Source organism: Falco biarmicus, chromosome 6 (assembly GCF_023638135.1).
Source record: "Falco biarmicus isolate bFalBia1 chromosome 6, bFalBia1.pri, whole genome shotgun sequence".
In the NCBI taxonomy this organism is placed as follows: domain Eukaryota; kingdom Metazoa; phylum Chordata; class Aves; order Falconiformes; family Falconidae; genus Falco; species Falco biarmicus.
Window position 1 is genome coordinate 55,182,519 of NC_079293.1, and position 16,372 is coordinate 55,198,890.

Consider the following 16,372-nt stretch of genomic DNA (forward strand, 5'->3'; position numbering starts at 1 on the left):
GCAGGATACTGTATGAAACTGATCAGCTAATTAAGTAATCTTATGGCAGTGTTTCTGTTTACTTGTTTACATATTTCCTCCAGTTTTGTCCAAGTTACAGCCTTTTCTAGTTCTTTGTAAGTATACTTTGGAAGTAGGAAACAGAAAATATGTATCTAATTGTTTAGAAATCTTGTTTTCTGTGGTGGTTTTTTTCTATGGGTTTTGTCTGGGTTTTTTGGTCTTAAAGCTACAATAAAAGTAACTGCAAAAAGGTTTTTTTCTTAAAGCAGTGCTTGAGTAAAAGTATTGGTAAGCAACAGAAAGTACTGTTGGAGCTTTATAGATTCCTCTATAGTACTATAAATTGCTAGTAACTATTGCTTTGACTGGTTTCTTCCTTCCTCTGTCAGAAATGATTTTTTTCTGTGCCTGCATTGAACCAAAATACAAAAAAAAGTTAAAAAGCTGTCAGCTTTCCATGCTTCTTAACATTCCCATACCACTCCTTTTTCTTTGCAAGGAATTGATTTTGGTGTGAGGAAATCACAAGAAGTTGCTACCTTCAGAGTAGACAGCAGCTATCCTGTGACTTAAGTGACCAGCCACAAAATTCAGGTTTTCACAGTGCCATCTTTAAATGGTCATAGGCATACATATGTTTGCACACAACACTTCCTTAAGTATGTTTGAATACTCTAGTGGTAAGCTCTTCGTAGAGAGTGCATTGTATGCATTTGTAGAAGACCTTGCTGGAGTCTAGATACAAGCTGAATGCAGTAAACTGTAATGTCTGCTCTCTAAAAGACTCAAATCTTGTGCTAAACTTTCTTCTAGTTATTTACTAAGATGCACTTTTGTGAAATTGGTAGGCACTTGCTTAAACCATATTGCAGTCAATGACATTTAAGCACTAATTACGTAGCATGTACCAAAATACCATCATTGCACTCACCGGAAGTTAACTTGGGAAAATGGGGTCATTTAATTGGGCATAATGGGATGAGTTAGACCTGCCTATTTGTCCTTGTAAGAAAATAGTTAGGAATCACAGATACTTAAAAAGCAGTATTTGTTGCACTGTTTAACTGTATTTCTGCGCTAAAGAATTTTAAAACCTGTTTTCATTTGGGGTGCTTTTTGTGTCTGTGCAAACAGATCGGAGTGGCATTTTATGAGATGCTCCTGAATGCAGATCAGTACAGCTCACACCTGAACTACATGAATCCTATATGTGACTTCTTGTATCATATGAAGTATATGTTTACAGGTGACAGTGTGAAAGACCAAGTAAGTAAACAGTAGATATTGATACTTTAATATCTTTCCTCCCACGTAGCAGTTTAATCTTTTTATGAACTATTCTCGTAGGTAGCAGTCCAACAAAATGCTTAACGGTTGACTAGTCATTATATGCAAATTAGGAAGTTGGTGCACTTCTACACGTTTAAAAACTTCAGATTCAGTAGACTAGTAGGTATCTCAGATTTCAAGATTAATTTCTGTAGTCTGAAATTTAAAATGTAGCTTGAGGATGCTTTAAGTACTATTATTAAAGTAATCGCTAGAAATAAAGCTATGGTATGTTTCATAACTTTTCCTCATTTCAATCTACATAATTTAAGCTTTACCTCATATCTGATCCATTAATATAACTTGACATATGACAAAAGTAAGAATGCATCCATGCTCAGTGAAAAATCATTCACCCAATTTAAGTTTATAACAGTATGTGCTTTTCAAAGTGTCAGTTTTGTGAATTGTTTTGCAAAGCTTTGGTATATAAATGTAACACCAGAGAGGTGTTTTTTTAAGGTTAGTTATCAGAAGAGGTCCAAAGGTTAACATGCTAAATAAATTATTGACATAAATATTACTATTTGCTATGTATTTTCTTTTTTTCACTGTGCTAATGTGATGTTTGTGTACAGTAGTGACGTAAGTCAAAATACTTCTGTTTTACCAAGTGCATTTCTTTATTTCTTTATGCATTTTTTTAATCAGGTTGAGAAAATAATTTGTAATTTAAGACCAGCCTTGAAGCTTCGGTTACGCTTCATAACACACATCAGCAAAATGGAACCAGCTGCTGTTCCACAACAACCTCTCAGTAACGGGTCACCAGCACAACAGCCTAGCCAAGTGCCTGTTAATGTTGCTTTGCCAGTAACACAGTGAAATGAAGTGTTCGGCTGGCCTTGATGTGAAGGCTCCCTTCTGTTGCTGATCAAGGTGAAACAGCATCTGATCTGAAATCTCATATGCTGTATAAAAGGAAGGAGAACCACATACAAATCTCTGCTTCATTTTCTGTTGTGTAATGAAGCTAACTCTATACCTACGCCAGTCTTCTTAGACTAGATGAGGTATATATTGCCTTTCTCTGAAAGCACTGAGTAAAGGTTCTCTGCAAGCAAAATACGTGGATTTCTGAAGATTTTACAATGTCCTGCTCCCTGTCCTGATTTGAGTCATCTGGATTCTTCCTGTTTGTGATATGAAAGGACACTCCATGTATGGCCTTTTTAAATTTGGGTTCAGCCTTATTAAAAATTTCTGATCTTTTTGTCCTGCAGAAGAATTTGAATTCTTTTTCTCTTTTGGACAGACAAGTTACACCCTTATACAGAAAAGCTCCTAGACAGAGAGATTGCATCAACTGTATTGAATTAATTATAACATATTTCCAAAGACTAAGAATGAGCTTTTGAAAATATTTGTAAATTTTGTATGTACAGTTTACGTTCAACAGATGACCAATGGGTTTGATCTAGCATCAATTACTAGTCTGTTAGATTACTACTCAGAGACTGTCTCTAATGAATCTATTGGAAGTTTGCATATCCCGTTCAGGCTCTGCTGGTTCGTATTTTATCTTTCCTGTTTGGGAAATGGGGTCATTTTTAAGTCAATCACATGAATTTTATTGATATCTTATTTTAGATTTGTAGAATATTCTACTTTAAGTTTTGTGTTCTATGTTCAGCAGGTTTTGATAACAGAATTGAAAGGCTCAATGTTTTGTAAATACTTACCTTGTTTGACAAAATTTTTAAATTAAAAAAAACCACTTTAAAAGACTGCGTTAGTATTGTTAAGCTTATTTGTTTTCTACGCCCATTACCTTAAGAATAAGGATTGACCATAGCAAGTATACTTCCATGTCCCAAGTTCTCCATCAGATTTACAATAATGCCAATTTTAACCTGTTACAAATAGAGTCCAGATTAGTAAGGGTCAGGTCTGATTTACATCTCTAAAAAATTTAAGTTATGAAAAGGAGTTGTTGATTCAATGGGTGGAAATTTTTTTCTCTGTTTCTTTTTGAAGGACAGCAAACCTGGATTGCTAGAAACTGCTGTCATTTGTATTGTACTTGGATCCTAAACTCCACCAAATGTGATCTGAGTAACGGAAAACTGAGTGCTTTTCAATGAGTGTAGTCTGACAGAAAAACATGTTTGCATGTCATATGCTGTATGTTTGCTTTAAAAGGTCTTGTATTCCATTCCAGAGTCATGTGACTCGAATACATTGGCTTGATGAACATAGTTGGTCCCCAAAGATCCAGTGACCTTTCTGTATAGGCCTTCCCATAGGCTTTCTGGGGCAGACCTGAGAAGCAGAAGTCTGGTTATGGCTTTGCCGACTTCTGTCAGCAGTGAAACTCTGTTAAGACTACTTCTTAAATAGTTTTTGGAGTACATGAATAGAAAAGCCTGTAGAAACAGCATGTTTCGTAGCTGGTCTGCCTCTATGTTCTGAGCTCATCCTAACACCACAGCTATTTTTCTAAATTGTTTTATTTCATATTTAAGTAGTTTTGGTGTTGATGTGGGACCCAGAGCATCCCTTTTAATAATCTAGTACCTGGTTTTAGTCGCTGGAAGTTCATTGATAGTATTGAGGAAGTTAGATACCTGTCTTGAGAAGCAAATCGTGAAAGTTACTGGACGACTTTAAAGCTTTGGGTGGTTTTAGTGTTGGTTTGTTTTTTTCTTTTCTTTAGTAGGTCTGGGAAATTAACTTCTTTAGTGCAATGGCAGGCAACAGTGTTGTACAGAAACAGCTGTCTCATTCAGCTTTGTGTCTTTACCACTCATGCAGTTAAGTTGATTGCAATACACTGGCCTTGCATTATGTGGAGTTGATTTGCCACAGCTGGGCTGGCAATAGTAAATCATTGAAAAACTTGTTCCATCAGTACTGGACTACATTTGAACTTTTGACTCAGAGCTCTAAGGCTCTATATCCCACCAACAGTGCTGTGAATCAGGACGGAGCCCTTGCGTAGCTGGTAGAGTTAGTGATTTACGTGGTTTATGTATTACAGAATGCAAAGGGAAGTCTGTCTCTTCCTCTGAGCATGCATGCTTGTTCTCTGCAAAACTCACCTCGTTTCTGGAGCTGCTTAACCCTGATTTGGAGGAGGTTACCTTGGAACAAGGTATTTCTTCTGCTAAAATCTATGCTTGCATCTTCAGCAGTACTGGTCTAAAAATTAATTCTTAACAATGCTTTGAGTGAAATAATATGCCCTTTAAAATTCACTTAACCAAATTCACTTTCTAAAGTACTAGCACAGTAAGACAAAATTCCAGTGTAATTTCAGATGTGTTTGTAATTGGTTATGACTGTCATATGGCTGGTTTTTACAATTTAAAGTACTGCATTTGGCACTCTGCTGGAACTTGCAGCACCGTGAATAGTGAGGGGTTTTGGTTTTGACTTTTGTTTTGTTTTGTGGTCATTGGTGGTTTGGGGTTTTTTGTATTCCAAATTGCAGGTAGCCAGAATAGACACAATATAACAGGCTTCCTCCACCTCATCTGACTTTTACAGAGAATATTTATTAAGACTTGAACAGCCTATTAAGCTAAAAATAATTGAATATTCTACCTGGGCATAGCAAGAGATTAGCATAGCAAGCCAAATTTCTGGACAACAGCTAACTTTGGAGCAAAACATACTGGTTGCTGTTGTTGTCCGTGTTTCTAACAGAACTATGCTCAGATGTTTTCTTTTGTTCATGATGAACCCTTCAGTTTCCTGTACTGCTATTGTCCTGTTAACAGTCCTGGGTTAACAGTTGGACTTGACGATCTCAAAAGTCTTTTCCAGCCTAAATTACTATGATTCTATAATACGGCTGGCTGATTCAACAGATGATTAGAAAGAAATTTGAATTCCCTCTTCAACACCAGAGGGAGATTTCTTAAAAAAAATTAATCTGATCTTCAGCTGATTCTGTGTATAATGGAAGATCCTGAACACTCCGATCTTCCTTGGATCTACCAACACTTTGATGCAAGATTTAACAACTTAGAAGCTATACTACACGTTGACTTAATGTTTAAAATATGCTTTGTTATTTCTCTTCCTCATAAATAAGTTTACTGGAGGACTCCCTAGAGCTAGGGATTTGCAAAATCTTCCAAACAAATACAAAGATTTTAAATCCTTCAAAATTGTCATAGATTTCTTTTTTTTTAAAAAAAAAAAGCCAATCACTTGATGCATGTAACACAGTTGATGAGAGATTTTTGTACTTGATCACCTCAGAAAATAAGCAATAGATAAGAACAGCGTATTTTACTTTGATTTTTAGTACTAAGACATTTTAGGACACAAATGGGTACTTGCGGCTTGGCAGGCTATACATAAAATCATGCAGCCTTTTTGAAGGTGCACCAAACAAGGATATCATTGTGAATGGCTGCTTTGACTGCTGAATTCACTTATTCCTGTGACTCTGCAAGACAAGTGTACCTCCACCATGCCTACTGCTGAAAATAATCTTACAACAATGAATGAACAGCAAAGTAAAATAATCATGCAATACTTAATTTACAGTGCCTTCTCTAACTCCAAAAGCTGGTGAATGTTTTTTGGCTTCCACTGTGCCTTTGTTCCTTCAGCAAATCTATGTGCAGTAAGGCACAAACTTCTTTTTCTGGTTTAGGATCCAGAAACCTAACATGGAAGGGTTCCCATTCAAACCCCCTGTTTCTTCACTTATACTGCTGTGAGCCATGGTCAGAGAGACAGCAGTGTGCTTTTCATCTTTTCTTCTAATAATTTGAATTGAAGCAAAGGTCTTTTTCTTTTTGGTCTGTGCTCCACCCCCCCCAGCACCTTTTTCCTTCCCTCCCTTGTATATCTGTTCTGTATAAGAGCTTGTGAACTGTGGTGCTGTGTAGGTCTGGTCCTTCATCTCATTAGTGTTCCACACAGACTGCTTTGTGACTCACTGGTGTGCATCTGATGTCAGATTTAATAGGAGTGAGTTGTTTTAAAGGTAAGAGGGCACTTCTAATGTTTTTCTCCTGCAATGTGAGGGAATCCTGTCTGTTCTGCTAAGAGGAGCGTGGTGGGTTCCTATCAGCAAAGGCAGAGGATCTGTAGTTCTCCCCTAACTCTGTTAGAGCACTGGGTGGGCCCAGGCTGCCTTATAGTTTAACTTTTAATTATAATTAAAAGGCTGAAATGTCTCCGCATCTAATTACTCCCCCCATCAGTGCTGCATGGGACATTTTTAAAGCTGAGCTGCATGAAGAAGGAGAGACTGAGGGAGGCCATGCAGGCACAGGGAAAAAACTCAACCTTATTTAATACTTCCTAGGTATATAATTTCATCCACATTGTGCAGGTCTCTGATCATTTCGTATCATTGTTCTTAAATAAATTGGAAGTTTGATGTTCCAGATTTAAGGTGCTACTCCTTTAATGACTTTTGCTCACGAGAAGAGCTATGTACAGGAACGTAAAGCTTTGTGTCAGAATTGTTTATTGTGGTGAAGGCTTAAGGGGATGAGATTTATGTTTGGAAAGTGAAAGCAGAAATACTGATGTGATAGCAAATTGCACTTGGGTGACATTAGGTTTCAAGAAAGAAATTTAAAAACGAAAGAATCCTGTCACGGTAGTAAAGCTACTGGTTTTTGTTAGGCTTGCATCTGTAAAAATATTAAATTGCAGTAAGCCCTGCCTGTGGACTTAAACACAGCTGCTGTGCTCTAAGCCCACAAATGCAAGGTGATCCTCTTTCACTGCAGGCTGAGCCAAGGCAAATCAGCCTGCACGTCAACAAAGAGCCATTCTCACAGTTACTGTCTCTCAGAGGCACTTTCTTCATCATACGTTTGAACCAAGATTCATGTGCTTTATATTTTTGTGGTCCCCCCTCCACCTCCTTCATGCATGTCTCTGTAATGTGGAGGGGGACTGGGGAGTACTTTGTTCTATCTGTGGCAGGATAGGTTAGGGCTTGCATTGCATTCCCCGGAAAATACGTGATAAAACAAGGCTGCAGGTGACCTCACTCTTGGATTAGCCATTACAGCATCCGTTCATCCTCTCCAGTACTGGACATAAGGGGCAAGACAGACAAATGAGAATGAATTGGTTAGTTGGTTGGTATTCTATTGGAGGCAGTCAGGAAGGCGAGTAATGTTGGTTGCAAGCCTCTGTGGTTTGGTTCTTGCTCTCAACTGGCCTCTGGGAAAGAGCCTGCCACTTTCCATTTACTGCTTATCAAGGCAAGGGAGACTGGCTGGCCACACTAGGTGCTGGATGCTGGATTGTATGAATACCATCCAGTCTAGTGCAGATGGGATGTAATACCCAGTGATCTCTAGGACATGTTAAATACAGCAAAACAAGCAAGGAGAGGACATACAAATGTCAGTGAGTTCCATGATTCACATCATTACATATAGATGGCTACAAACAGTGACAAATGAGCTGACAGAACAGTTTGATAGTCCTTCTGTATAATACTTGTACTGAGATGCAAGACTTGCAGAGGCCTATTCCACACTAATGTGAAGAATGTAACTGTTGTGACATCTCTGCCTTTTTTTTTTTTTTTTTAAAGCACATTTTCCCAATGCTGCTCTTGAAAGCAGTGGCAGGTATATTCAAAATAGTAAAGTTCTACCAAAAGTTATATAAAATACAATTAGCATGTTCAACGTGAAATGACAGCATAGCAATAACTGTATGATTGCAATGGAGTTGAGAAATTCAGTTGATTCCCACTGCAGCTATAACATAGGCATGCCATTATTTATTAAATACCATCTAAGTAAAGAGCACAAAATGCGCTCCTGAATGAGCCAGTCCCTGAAGAACTTACAACCTATAAATGAAGGTATGCAGAAAGAGAAAAATAGTATAGCTGAGAAAAAAAAAATAATGATGATTTGTTGGGTTTTCTTATTAGCATATCAATTTTCCTGTAAGTGCTGCAAAAGCAGGATGCATGTGTACTATCTTTGAATGATAGTACCACTTATGGTGGTGTTTGGCAAATGGAGGAGGACCTTAAGGGGTGAGAATGAGATAAACAGATGGGAACGGAAACTGTTGATGTTCTCAGAAGGGTTGAGAGGTTGAATTCTCTTAAGAAAATCCCTGTAGGCTCCTTCCTTCCTTGACGCTATTTCTGCTAAGACATAATTTAGCGGAAAGGAGACCTGGCCATAGCTTATCACGTCAGTATCTTTTCTGTTGCTTTATTTGTATTATCAAGCCCCAGTGAACCAACCTTTAAGGACCCTTACAGGACTAAATTCCCTCTTTTTTTTACTTGCTTTCTTTAAAAGGCTAGATGAAATGATTAAAGGAGTGCAGATTGACTCCACGCGTGGCAGTAGATGCAGATTGTCATCTGCCTTAGTGCTCTGACTGTGGATAAAAAGGGGAAAGAGAGAGAATGTATCCCCTCTACCACTGCAGAATTAGCATTGCTTTGGGAGCAAAAGCCACATTAAAATACATCACAAAAGAGTTCAGCAGCAATACTGTCTTCCACTTCTCCCTTCCCACCTTTTCTACTTGTTCGTGCCCCCACTGAGTCCCCTGCTCCCTAATTGCAGAAATACCTCATGAAGATTAAAAAACCTTTTCCCCTATGGGAGCAGATCCCAACTGGGACCCCGCATGGGAGAGTCTAGGCAGGCACCAGGGCCTGGTGGAGGATCAGCATTGGGAGCGTCGCCCAGCCTCCACGCTGCAGGCAGCTGATGCAGCTTGTGTTGAACATGCTAGTGTAGGGCTATCAGCACGAAATGAAGTGTTGAATGGCTGCATTTGGGCTACTTAGTAGCTTTAGAACTAGATCAGTGATGGGGAAAACTCTGTGATGTTAAAAAGAAAGATTTAAGGTGCAGTTGTCATCTAACTAAGCCCTGGCACAGACTGGTGTTGCTGGTTGAGTTGCAAAGGACCAAGCCCATGCTGGTAATGAGTCTCTAGGTCTGGATGCACCCACGCTGTGGAACTGCAGGTCACACAGCAGCCATGTCATCTCCTCTTTGATGGCTTTGTACCTACTTTCCTAATGAGAGCTTGGCTGGACAAGCACATTTTTCTACAGAAATGCCTTTTTCAGAGATGTTGAGTGCAAATGCTTAGAGCAGCTGAAAACAGAGTCCTTACAGTGTTTCCTACCTGTGGTCTCAGATTAAGGCCTGTGACGCCTGGAAGTGTCCTGGCCCTCTTGAGGACAGGATGGAGGATTTCACCTCTCCTGCTACTTCCTGGCTGTTGGCTTGTCCCCTGCTTGTCCCAGAGGCCCCTCGCTCTTGGTGCAGGCAGGAGGGTGCTGAGGTCTCACATGTTGCAGGTCAATCTGAATTCTGACAGTGTGCGAATCAACATGCACAATAAAGGCTTTCTGAGCCTTCCAGCTCTATAATTAAAAGAACAAATGAGGAAGTCTGAACAGCACCTAGACATTGACATTATGGTCTGGAGTCCTGAGGGCCTCAAATTTAACATGACAGAAGCACTGTATGTGCTGTATCTAGTTAAAGAAGGAACCTCAAATAATTTTATTTCATTATGTTGTCAGCTGTGTGCCAGTCTCCACATTTCAAGATAGCATTAGGATGGGTAAAGCTCCCATGCTACAGATGCAAGAGAACAACCACTGTAGTAATTTCACTTAACTCCCCCCTTTTTTCATAATAAAAAGTCAGATTTTAATATTTAGACTCAGTTTTACACATTTTAACAGCTGGTTTTGAGCTTTGCAAAATTTGCAGTTTGGAGAAATAGGCCAAAGGAGGGGGGTGAGCTAAGACACTACTGCGGGGCACAATCGCTCCAAACACTGGACAAAATTAACTTCCAAAAACACCTTCTGTGTTAAGTTCAAAACCAAGGCAACAAATGTCAATCCTTAAAGCAACATTTATGGAAAGTCCTTTTCCTCCCAATTAGAAAAAATGTGGCTAAGAGTTTTTCATATTTTCCATGAAGCTCCTTTTTTCGCATGAAAAGAATGAACAGCTGTAAAGAAAGGTCACAGTCAGTGGCAACTTCCATCATTTATAACCTTGCACAGTCTGAACAAAAGTGTTTCTAGATTGATCTGACAAAATCCAGAGATGATGGTTACCTCTCCCTTTGAAAGAGGAGCTCAAATTATTCCAGCTCACAGCTTCAACTTGATGCTCATTATGACACCTGAAACAGGATGAAGTTACTGTAAGGAGGAATTTATTTTTCTTTCCACCCACAGGAAAAAAACAAATGCAGAAATGCAGCAGCAGCAGTTACTGCTTTCTTGTCCTTGAGCCTCTTGCAAGGCAGTAATTGTTTTACTGTTTTCTTAGACTGTTAATTCACAGTCTTTCATATGACCAAAATGATACTTCAGCAGTATTTAAGAAATACGTGTTTCCATTATGTACAATGCTGGGGGCAGCTGAGTATCATTGAAGGACAAAACTTACAGAATGCATCCTATCTCATGTTGCTATTTATAATTTAGGTCAATTCTTTCCCGCCTACCCCCCCCCCCCCCCCCCCCCCGCTTCATTTTACTGTAGACAAAGGCATTTGCTTTAAAAGGATGGATAACCCTTGACTGATAAAAACTCTGTCACGTCTGCGCTCTTCAACTACTTCAAATTCTTTTCGAGATTTCCTTGGGGATTTTTCTATCATCTTTTTTTTTTTCACTTAGCATTTTCTGAAGGAAAAGACAGACTGTCCTGGTTTTAGCTGGGATATAGTTAATTTTCTTCTTAGTAGTTAGTACAGTGCTGTGTTTTGGCTATGACATGAGAAAAATGGTGATAATGTGCTTATGTTTTTAGTTGTTGCTGGGTGATATTTATACTAAATTAAGGACTTTTCAGTTTCTTGGGCCCTACCAGCAAGAAAGCTGGAGGGGCACGGGAAATTGGGAGGGGACATGGCCAGGACAGGTGACCCAAGCTAAGTCAAAGGGATGTTCCATACCATATGACATCATGCTGACTGTATAAACTGGGGGAAGAAGAAGGAAGGGGGGGACATTTGGCATTATGGTGCTTGTCTTCCCGAGTAACCGTTACACATGATGGAGCCCTGCTTCCCTGAGGATGGCTGAACACCTGCCTGCCCATGGGAGTAGTGAATGAATTCCTTGTTTTGCTTTGCTTGTGTGCGTGGCTTTTGCTTTACCTATTAAATTGTTCTTATCTCAACCCTTGAGTTTTACATTTCTTTCTGATCCTCCTCCCCATCCCTCTGGGTGAGGGGGAGTGAGCGAGTGGATGCGTGGTACTTGGTTGCTGGCCAGGGTTAAACCATGACACAGACAAATCAAGACCAGAGGATTTTCATTTTTCCCCACACTGCATTGCCATATTTCAGAGAAAAATTCCTGTGCCTCAGTGTTTACGGGAAGCTCCACCCCAGGTGCAGAGCACAACTGAACAAGCCCATGGGGGGAGGGCGATGCAGAGGGGGAACACAGAGAGCACCTTTCCATGCCTGCCTTCCTGAGCTCCACTGCGTTTGGCTGCTGCACCTCTGAAGTTTCTCCTCTCTCACCCAGAGAGGAAACTCAGAGATTTCAGACCAGCCCATGACGAGTTGCCCTGTTGTGAACTGGTGCAATGTAGTTTCTTTATCTTCCACAGTCTCCATGCTGGCATTATCCCATTTCTGTCACTTTTCCATGCTCCCACTTCCACTGATGTCATCACAGCTCTCATCTGCATAACCTCAGTGGCCACTGGCCATGACTTCTACCAGATTCAGCCTCCCCCTGTTGTGAGCTACTCATCCCTGAAAGCATGTGAGGCAGCCAAGAGCTGAGCATGCTTATTGCAAATAGAAGTAACCATTCAATGAAGACATGGGACTTTTTGTCTTTAAAAGAGAACAAGAGAAATTACAATAATCAAGAAAATAATAAGCACATTCACTATAATATCTCATTGTTATTTTTAGAGGAAATCTAAAAAACCCTTGAGAATGCTGGAAAATGCAATGAACCATATTTGCCCCATAGCTTGGATAGAAATTTAGGTGGGTTTTTTTTTTTTCCTCAGTCACCCTAACAGGTAAGTGTGATAAGGATATTTGCCACCTGCAAAGGAATGTCACCATGTAATTTTATTTTCCATAGCTTTCTGAGAGATGGGCTTTCACATCAGCTGTGGCAACAGCCCAACCTCCCAGCCTGCAAAGAGTTTTATTGTGCTTGCTGATGGTGCTCTCACCTCTTTCAGAGGCAGTTTGGGCCATCAATTTCTTCTTTTCAAAATGAGTACTCTAGCCAAAATAAAAATAGCAGGGTGCTATAATTATATTCTCTTTTTCTCTTGGTGCATGAAAACAACACTCAAGAAGATGTTGGCTTGATAATATTCCCAGCCAGTGTGCAAGCAGAATCTGTAGTACTGCAAGCTGTGAAACAGATTTTTATACACATATTCTCATCTGGACATTATTTACATTAGAGATTGTATGAAGTGTATTCAAGCTGTCATGCACAGGAGGAACTGCTACTGTTTTATCCCAAAATATTGGTATAGCCCTTAGAAGAGACCCTGCTCTATGCACCTTCCCAACATTTTGGCTCGTGTAAGAAAATCTTAAAACAGAATGGTTACTCAGACATGTACCTTTCTGTCCTCTGTCAAATCATAGTGAAGACCAGGGAAACTTTGCCATCATTGCATGTATTTGGTTTGCCTGGCAAGGTTTCAGTAGATGAAATTGGTACAGGAGTAGCTTCTGTGAGAAGATACCAGAGTGTTCCCCCACGTCCAGCAGGGCCAAAGCCAGCCGGCTCTGAAACAGACCTGCTGCCAGCAAAGGCCAATTCCGTTAATGATTGTGGTAGCACATCTGGGATAAAATATTAAGAAGGGAAAAAAAAATATCTGTGCCAGCAGAAGAGAGGAGTGAGAATCTGTGAGAGCAACAGCTTTGCAGACACCGAGGTATGTGAAAACAGAAAGGGAGGAGGTGCTCCAGGCACCGGAGCAGAGATTCCCCTTGCAGTCTGTGGTGAAGGCCATGGTGAGGCATGCTGTCGCCCTCAGCACATGGAGGTTAATGGTGGAGCAGATAGCGGCCTGCAGCCCATGGAGGACCCCATGCCAGAGCAGTCTCTTCCTGAAGGACTGCGCCCCATAGAAGGGACCCACGCTGGAGCAGTGTGTGAAGAAGTGCAGCCCATGGGAAGGACTCATGCTGGAGAAGTTCATGGAGAGATATATCCCATGGGAAGGACCCCACACTGGAGCAGGGGAAGAGTGCGAAGAGGAAGGAGCAGCAGAAACGATGACGTGTGATGAACCAACCGACCACAACCCCCTTCCCCACCCACCTGTGCTGCTTGGGGAAAGAGACAGAGAAATTAGGAATTAAGTGAAGCCCAGGAAGAAGGGAGGGGTGGGAGGGAAGTGTTTTTCTGATTTGACCGGTAATCCATTAAACTAATTTCCTCAAGTCAAGTCTGTTTTGCCCGTGACGGTAACCGCTGTGTGATCTCCCTGTCCTTATCTCAACCCATGAGCCTTTCGTTACATTTTCTCTCCTCTGTGCAGTTGAGGAGTGTTATCGATTTGTTAATAAGTTAAGATTGATTGACTTTATTTGATTGATTAATTGATTTTATAAAATTATTTTATAGAATAGAAAAATAGAAGGATAAGAAATATTTTTAATGAAACTTATAGTTGCACAGTAAAAGCTGCTATGAGATCTTCTGTACATCCTGTACCAAGGCTAGAAGAAGGGGCTGGAACCATTGTCAAAACTTAGGTAATAACTTTAGGGTTTGAAAGGTTTCTTTGTATTTGACCAGTCTTCTGTATGTAGACGTGTATTGAAATGTCAGAATATGAGATTAATGGAAACTGGGGAGAGTCGACTGGAACAGCTTGTAGTTACCTGCCAAGAAACCGTGAACTTTAGTAAAAGGTAATTCCGGCAGGGGGAGATCGCGACCACCGACTCATATACCACCTACCCAAATCGTACCCCTGACCCATTTCTGGACCTTTCTAAGCTCTACTGCGCAGAATCGGATATAGGAGGAGAATATGTTAATGATTTATGGGAAATATCATGGTTATGCATGAATACTTAATGAGTATGTATGAATAAGTTCTATATATGGTGTCTGATTTTGAGACCTGGCGTGCGTTGATCGTGAGAGGACTCGCTCACGCACCCGGCCGTTAATAAAGAAGTGTCTGCTTATCTACATCACATTGGTGTTGATAAGTTCTTCATTCCGTGATTTCGGTAACAGGAGGGGAGTGACAGAGTCGTTTTGGTGGGCGCCTGGCTTTCAGCCAGGGTCAAACCACCACAGGCATGACATTTGATTCATTAAAGCAGGGAGCAACTGTCCTCTCTGAGGAAGGCAGAGGAACCTGGGAGACCTGATGGGTGCTTCTGCCAACTAAAGAGGTCATGAGGAAGGGAAGGAAGTATAGAGGGTCCAAAAGAGAACTCAGTGGCCGCACTTTGTCCTTCTATCCTTGGCTGCTGTGACCGGGAAGACATGAGGTCTGGACATGGCCAGAACTGGTAGTGCTCTGCAGGAGGATTGCGATGTAAGCTCTGAGGCACTCCCGAGCAACGGAGCATGCATGGAGCTGGCCAAAGAGCTGTGGTCGTGCAACACCCCGCTGTGAACCAAGCTCCTTGTTCCCTGGCACCATTCACCTCTGTTGGCATCTAGCTAACAGAGCTCTGTAATGGCCTGGTGTCAGAAGGCCGAGCAAAACCTCAGAAAACCTGGTGAGAAGGAAACCCTGAGCACCAGAGTTTGGCTTGGAAGGTGGCTGGTAGAAGAGGATGGCTGAGGACACTTGCAAAGCAGGCACTGAAGGAGGCAGCCTGCGAAGCCTCTACTCTCTCTCAGCAGTGTCAACCAGCTAGTATTGTAGACGGGCTTCTTGGCGGTTCAGGTTTCTATTTGGTCCTGAATTCTCCAAGACTGGGTTTTGCATTCCTTTTTTCCCACTTGGGTTGTGCCTGAGACACTGTCTGGTTTTTGTCCTCGCAGTTTTCGTGGCAGACTCGGTGGTGCTTGGTGAGGAAATGTCCCTGCTGCCTGGGCGCTCACCTCAGCCCACAGCCTGGACTGACTTCTGGGGAATCCTCCTGCCTCTGGGTCGAAGTTTGTCCTGCAGCACTGTTGCCAAAGACCCCCAGGGACTGATGAAACATCTCTCTCGGCTGAGTGTAGCTAGCCCGTGTATAGTAGTTTCTGAGGGCAAATGGCGCCTCTGCTCTATGCTTCCCTCGTGGTGCTTTGGGTGTTTCTTTCCTCCACAAGACAGCCTCACAGGCGTTCAAGGGGGTGGCTAGCAAGGGGAGGTTTCTGTCTTCCCTACCCTGCCTGCTCCTTCCTAGACTCTTGCAGAATCTTTCCCTCGCAGAAGGATGGGAAGCGCAGGTGTGTTAGATGACTGTGAGCATTGGTAGAGGTGAATGGTCAGCAGTTGAGAGGCTCGTGCAAGTCTCTCCTGCTGAGAATGCCGCCTTGTTTCTTTCAGGTAAACCAGAGTTTTAATGGCAAGTCAATGACTGGAGAAACACACCGCTGAGAGAAGAAAGATGAAAACTGCCTTGTCTTGACAGGGACAAATTAGGGGGCAGAAGATCAAAAAGCAAATAAGCAAAGTACTGAGTAGATGAGGATGTACTTTTTCTGAAGCTCTGTTCTTGTTTTTTTCTCTGTGCCTTCTGAATTCTGAGTCATGCTTTCATTTTGGTTTTTTTCCTGTCTTCAGAATTCATTTTGCATTACAGAAGTTTGAGGACAGATGCCAACAGCATCCTGGCTTGTATCTGAAATAGTGTGGCCAGCAGGACAAGGGAAGCGATTGTCCCCCTGTATTCAGCACTGGTGAGGCCGCACCTCAAATCCTGTGTTCAGTTTTGGGGTCCTCATTGCAAGAGGGACGCAGAGGTGCCCGAGTGTGTCCGCAGAAGAACAACGAAGCTGCCGAAGGGTCTGGAGCACAAGTCTTCTGAGGAGCGGCTGAGGGCGCTGGGGTTCTTCAGCCTGGAGAGGAGGAGGCTCGGGGGGGACCTTATTGCTCTCTACAGCTGCCTGTAAGGAGGTTGTAGGCAGGTGGGGGTG

General features: G+C 41.7%; 1 protein-coding gene across 2 annotated transcripts in view; it reads left to right on the top strand.

Moving 5' to 3' along the window:
* Positions 1-3,060, top strand: part of MED23 (mediator complex subunit 23) — a 40,383-nt gene extending 37,323 nt beyond the window's left edge. For both annotated transcript variants that reach the window (XM_056343371.1, XM_056343372.1), the window contains 2 exons: positions 1,138-1,269; positions 1,984-3,060. In XM_056343371.1, the coding sequence (XP_056199346.1) occupies positions 1,138-1,269; positions 1,984-2,157 (306 nt within the window). In that variant the 3' untranslated portion in view covers positions 2,158-3,060. The remainder of the gene's footprint in view (positions 1-1,137; positions 1,270-1,983) is intronic.
* Positions 3,061-16,372: the final 13,312 nt, after the last annotated feature.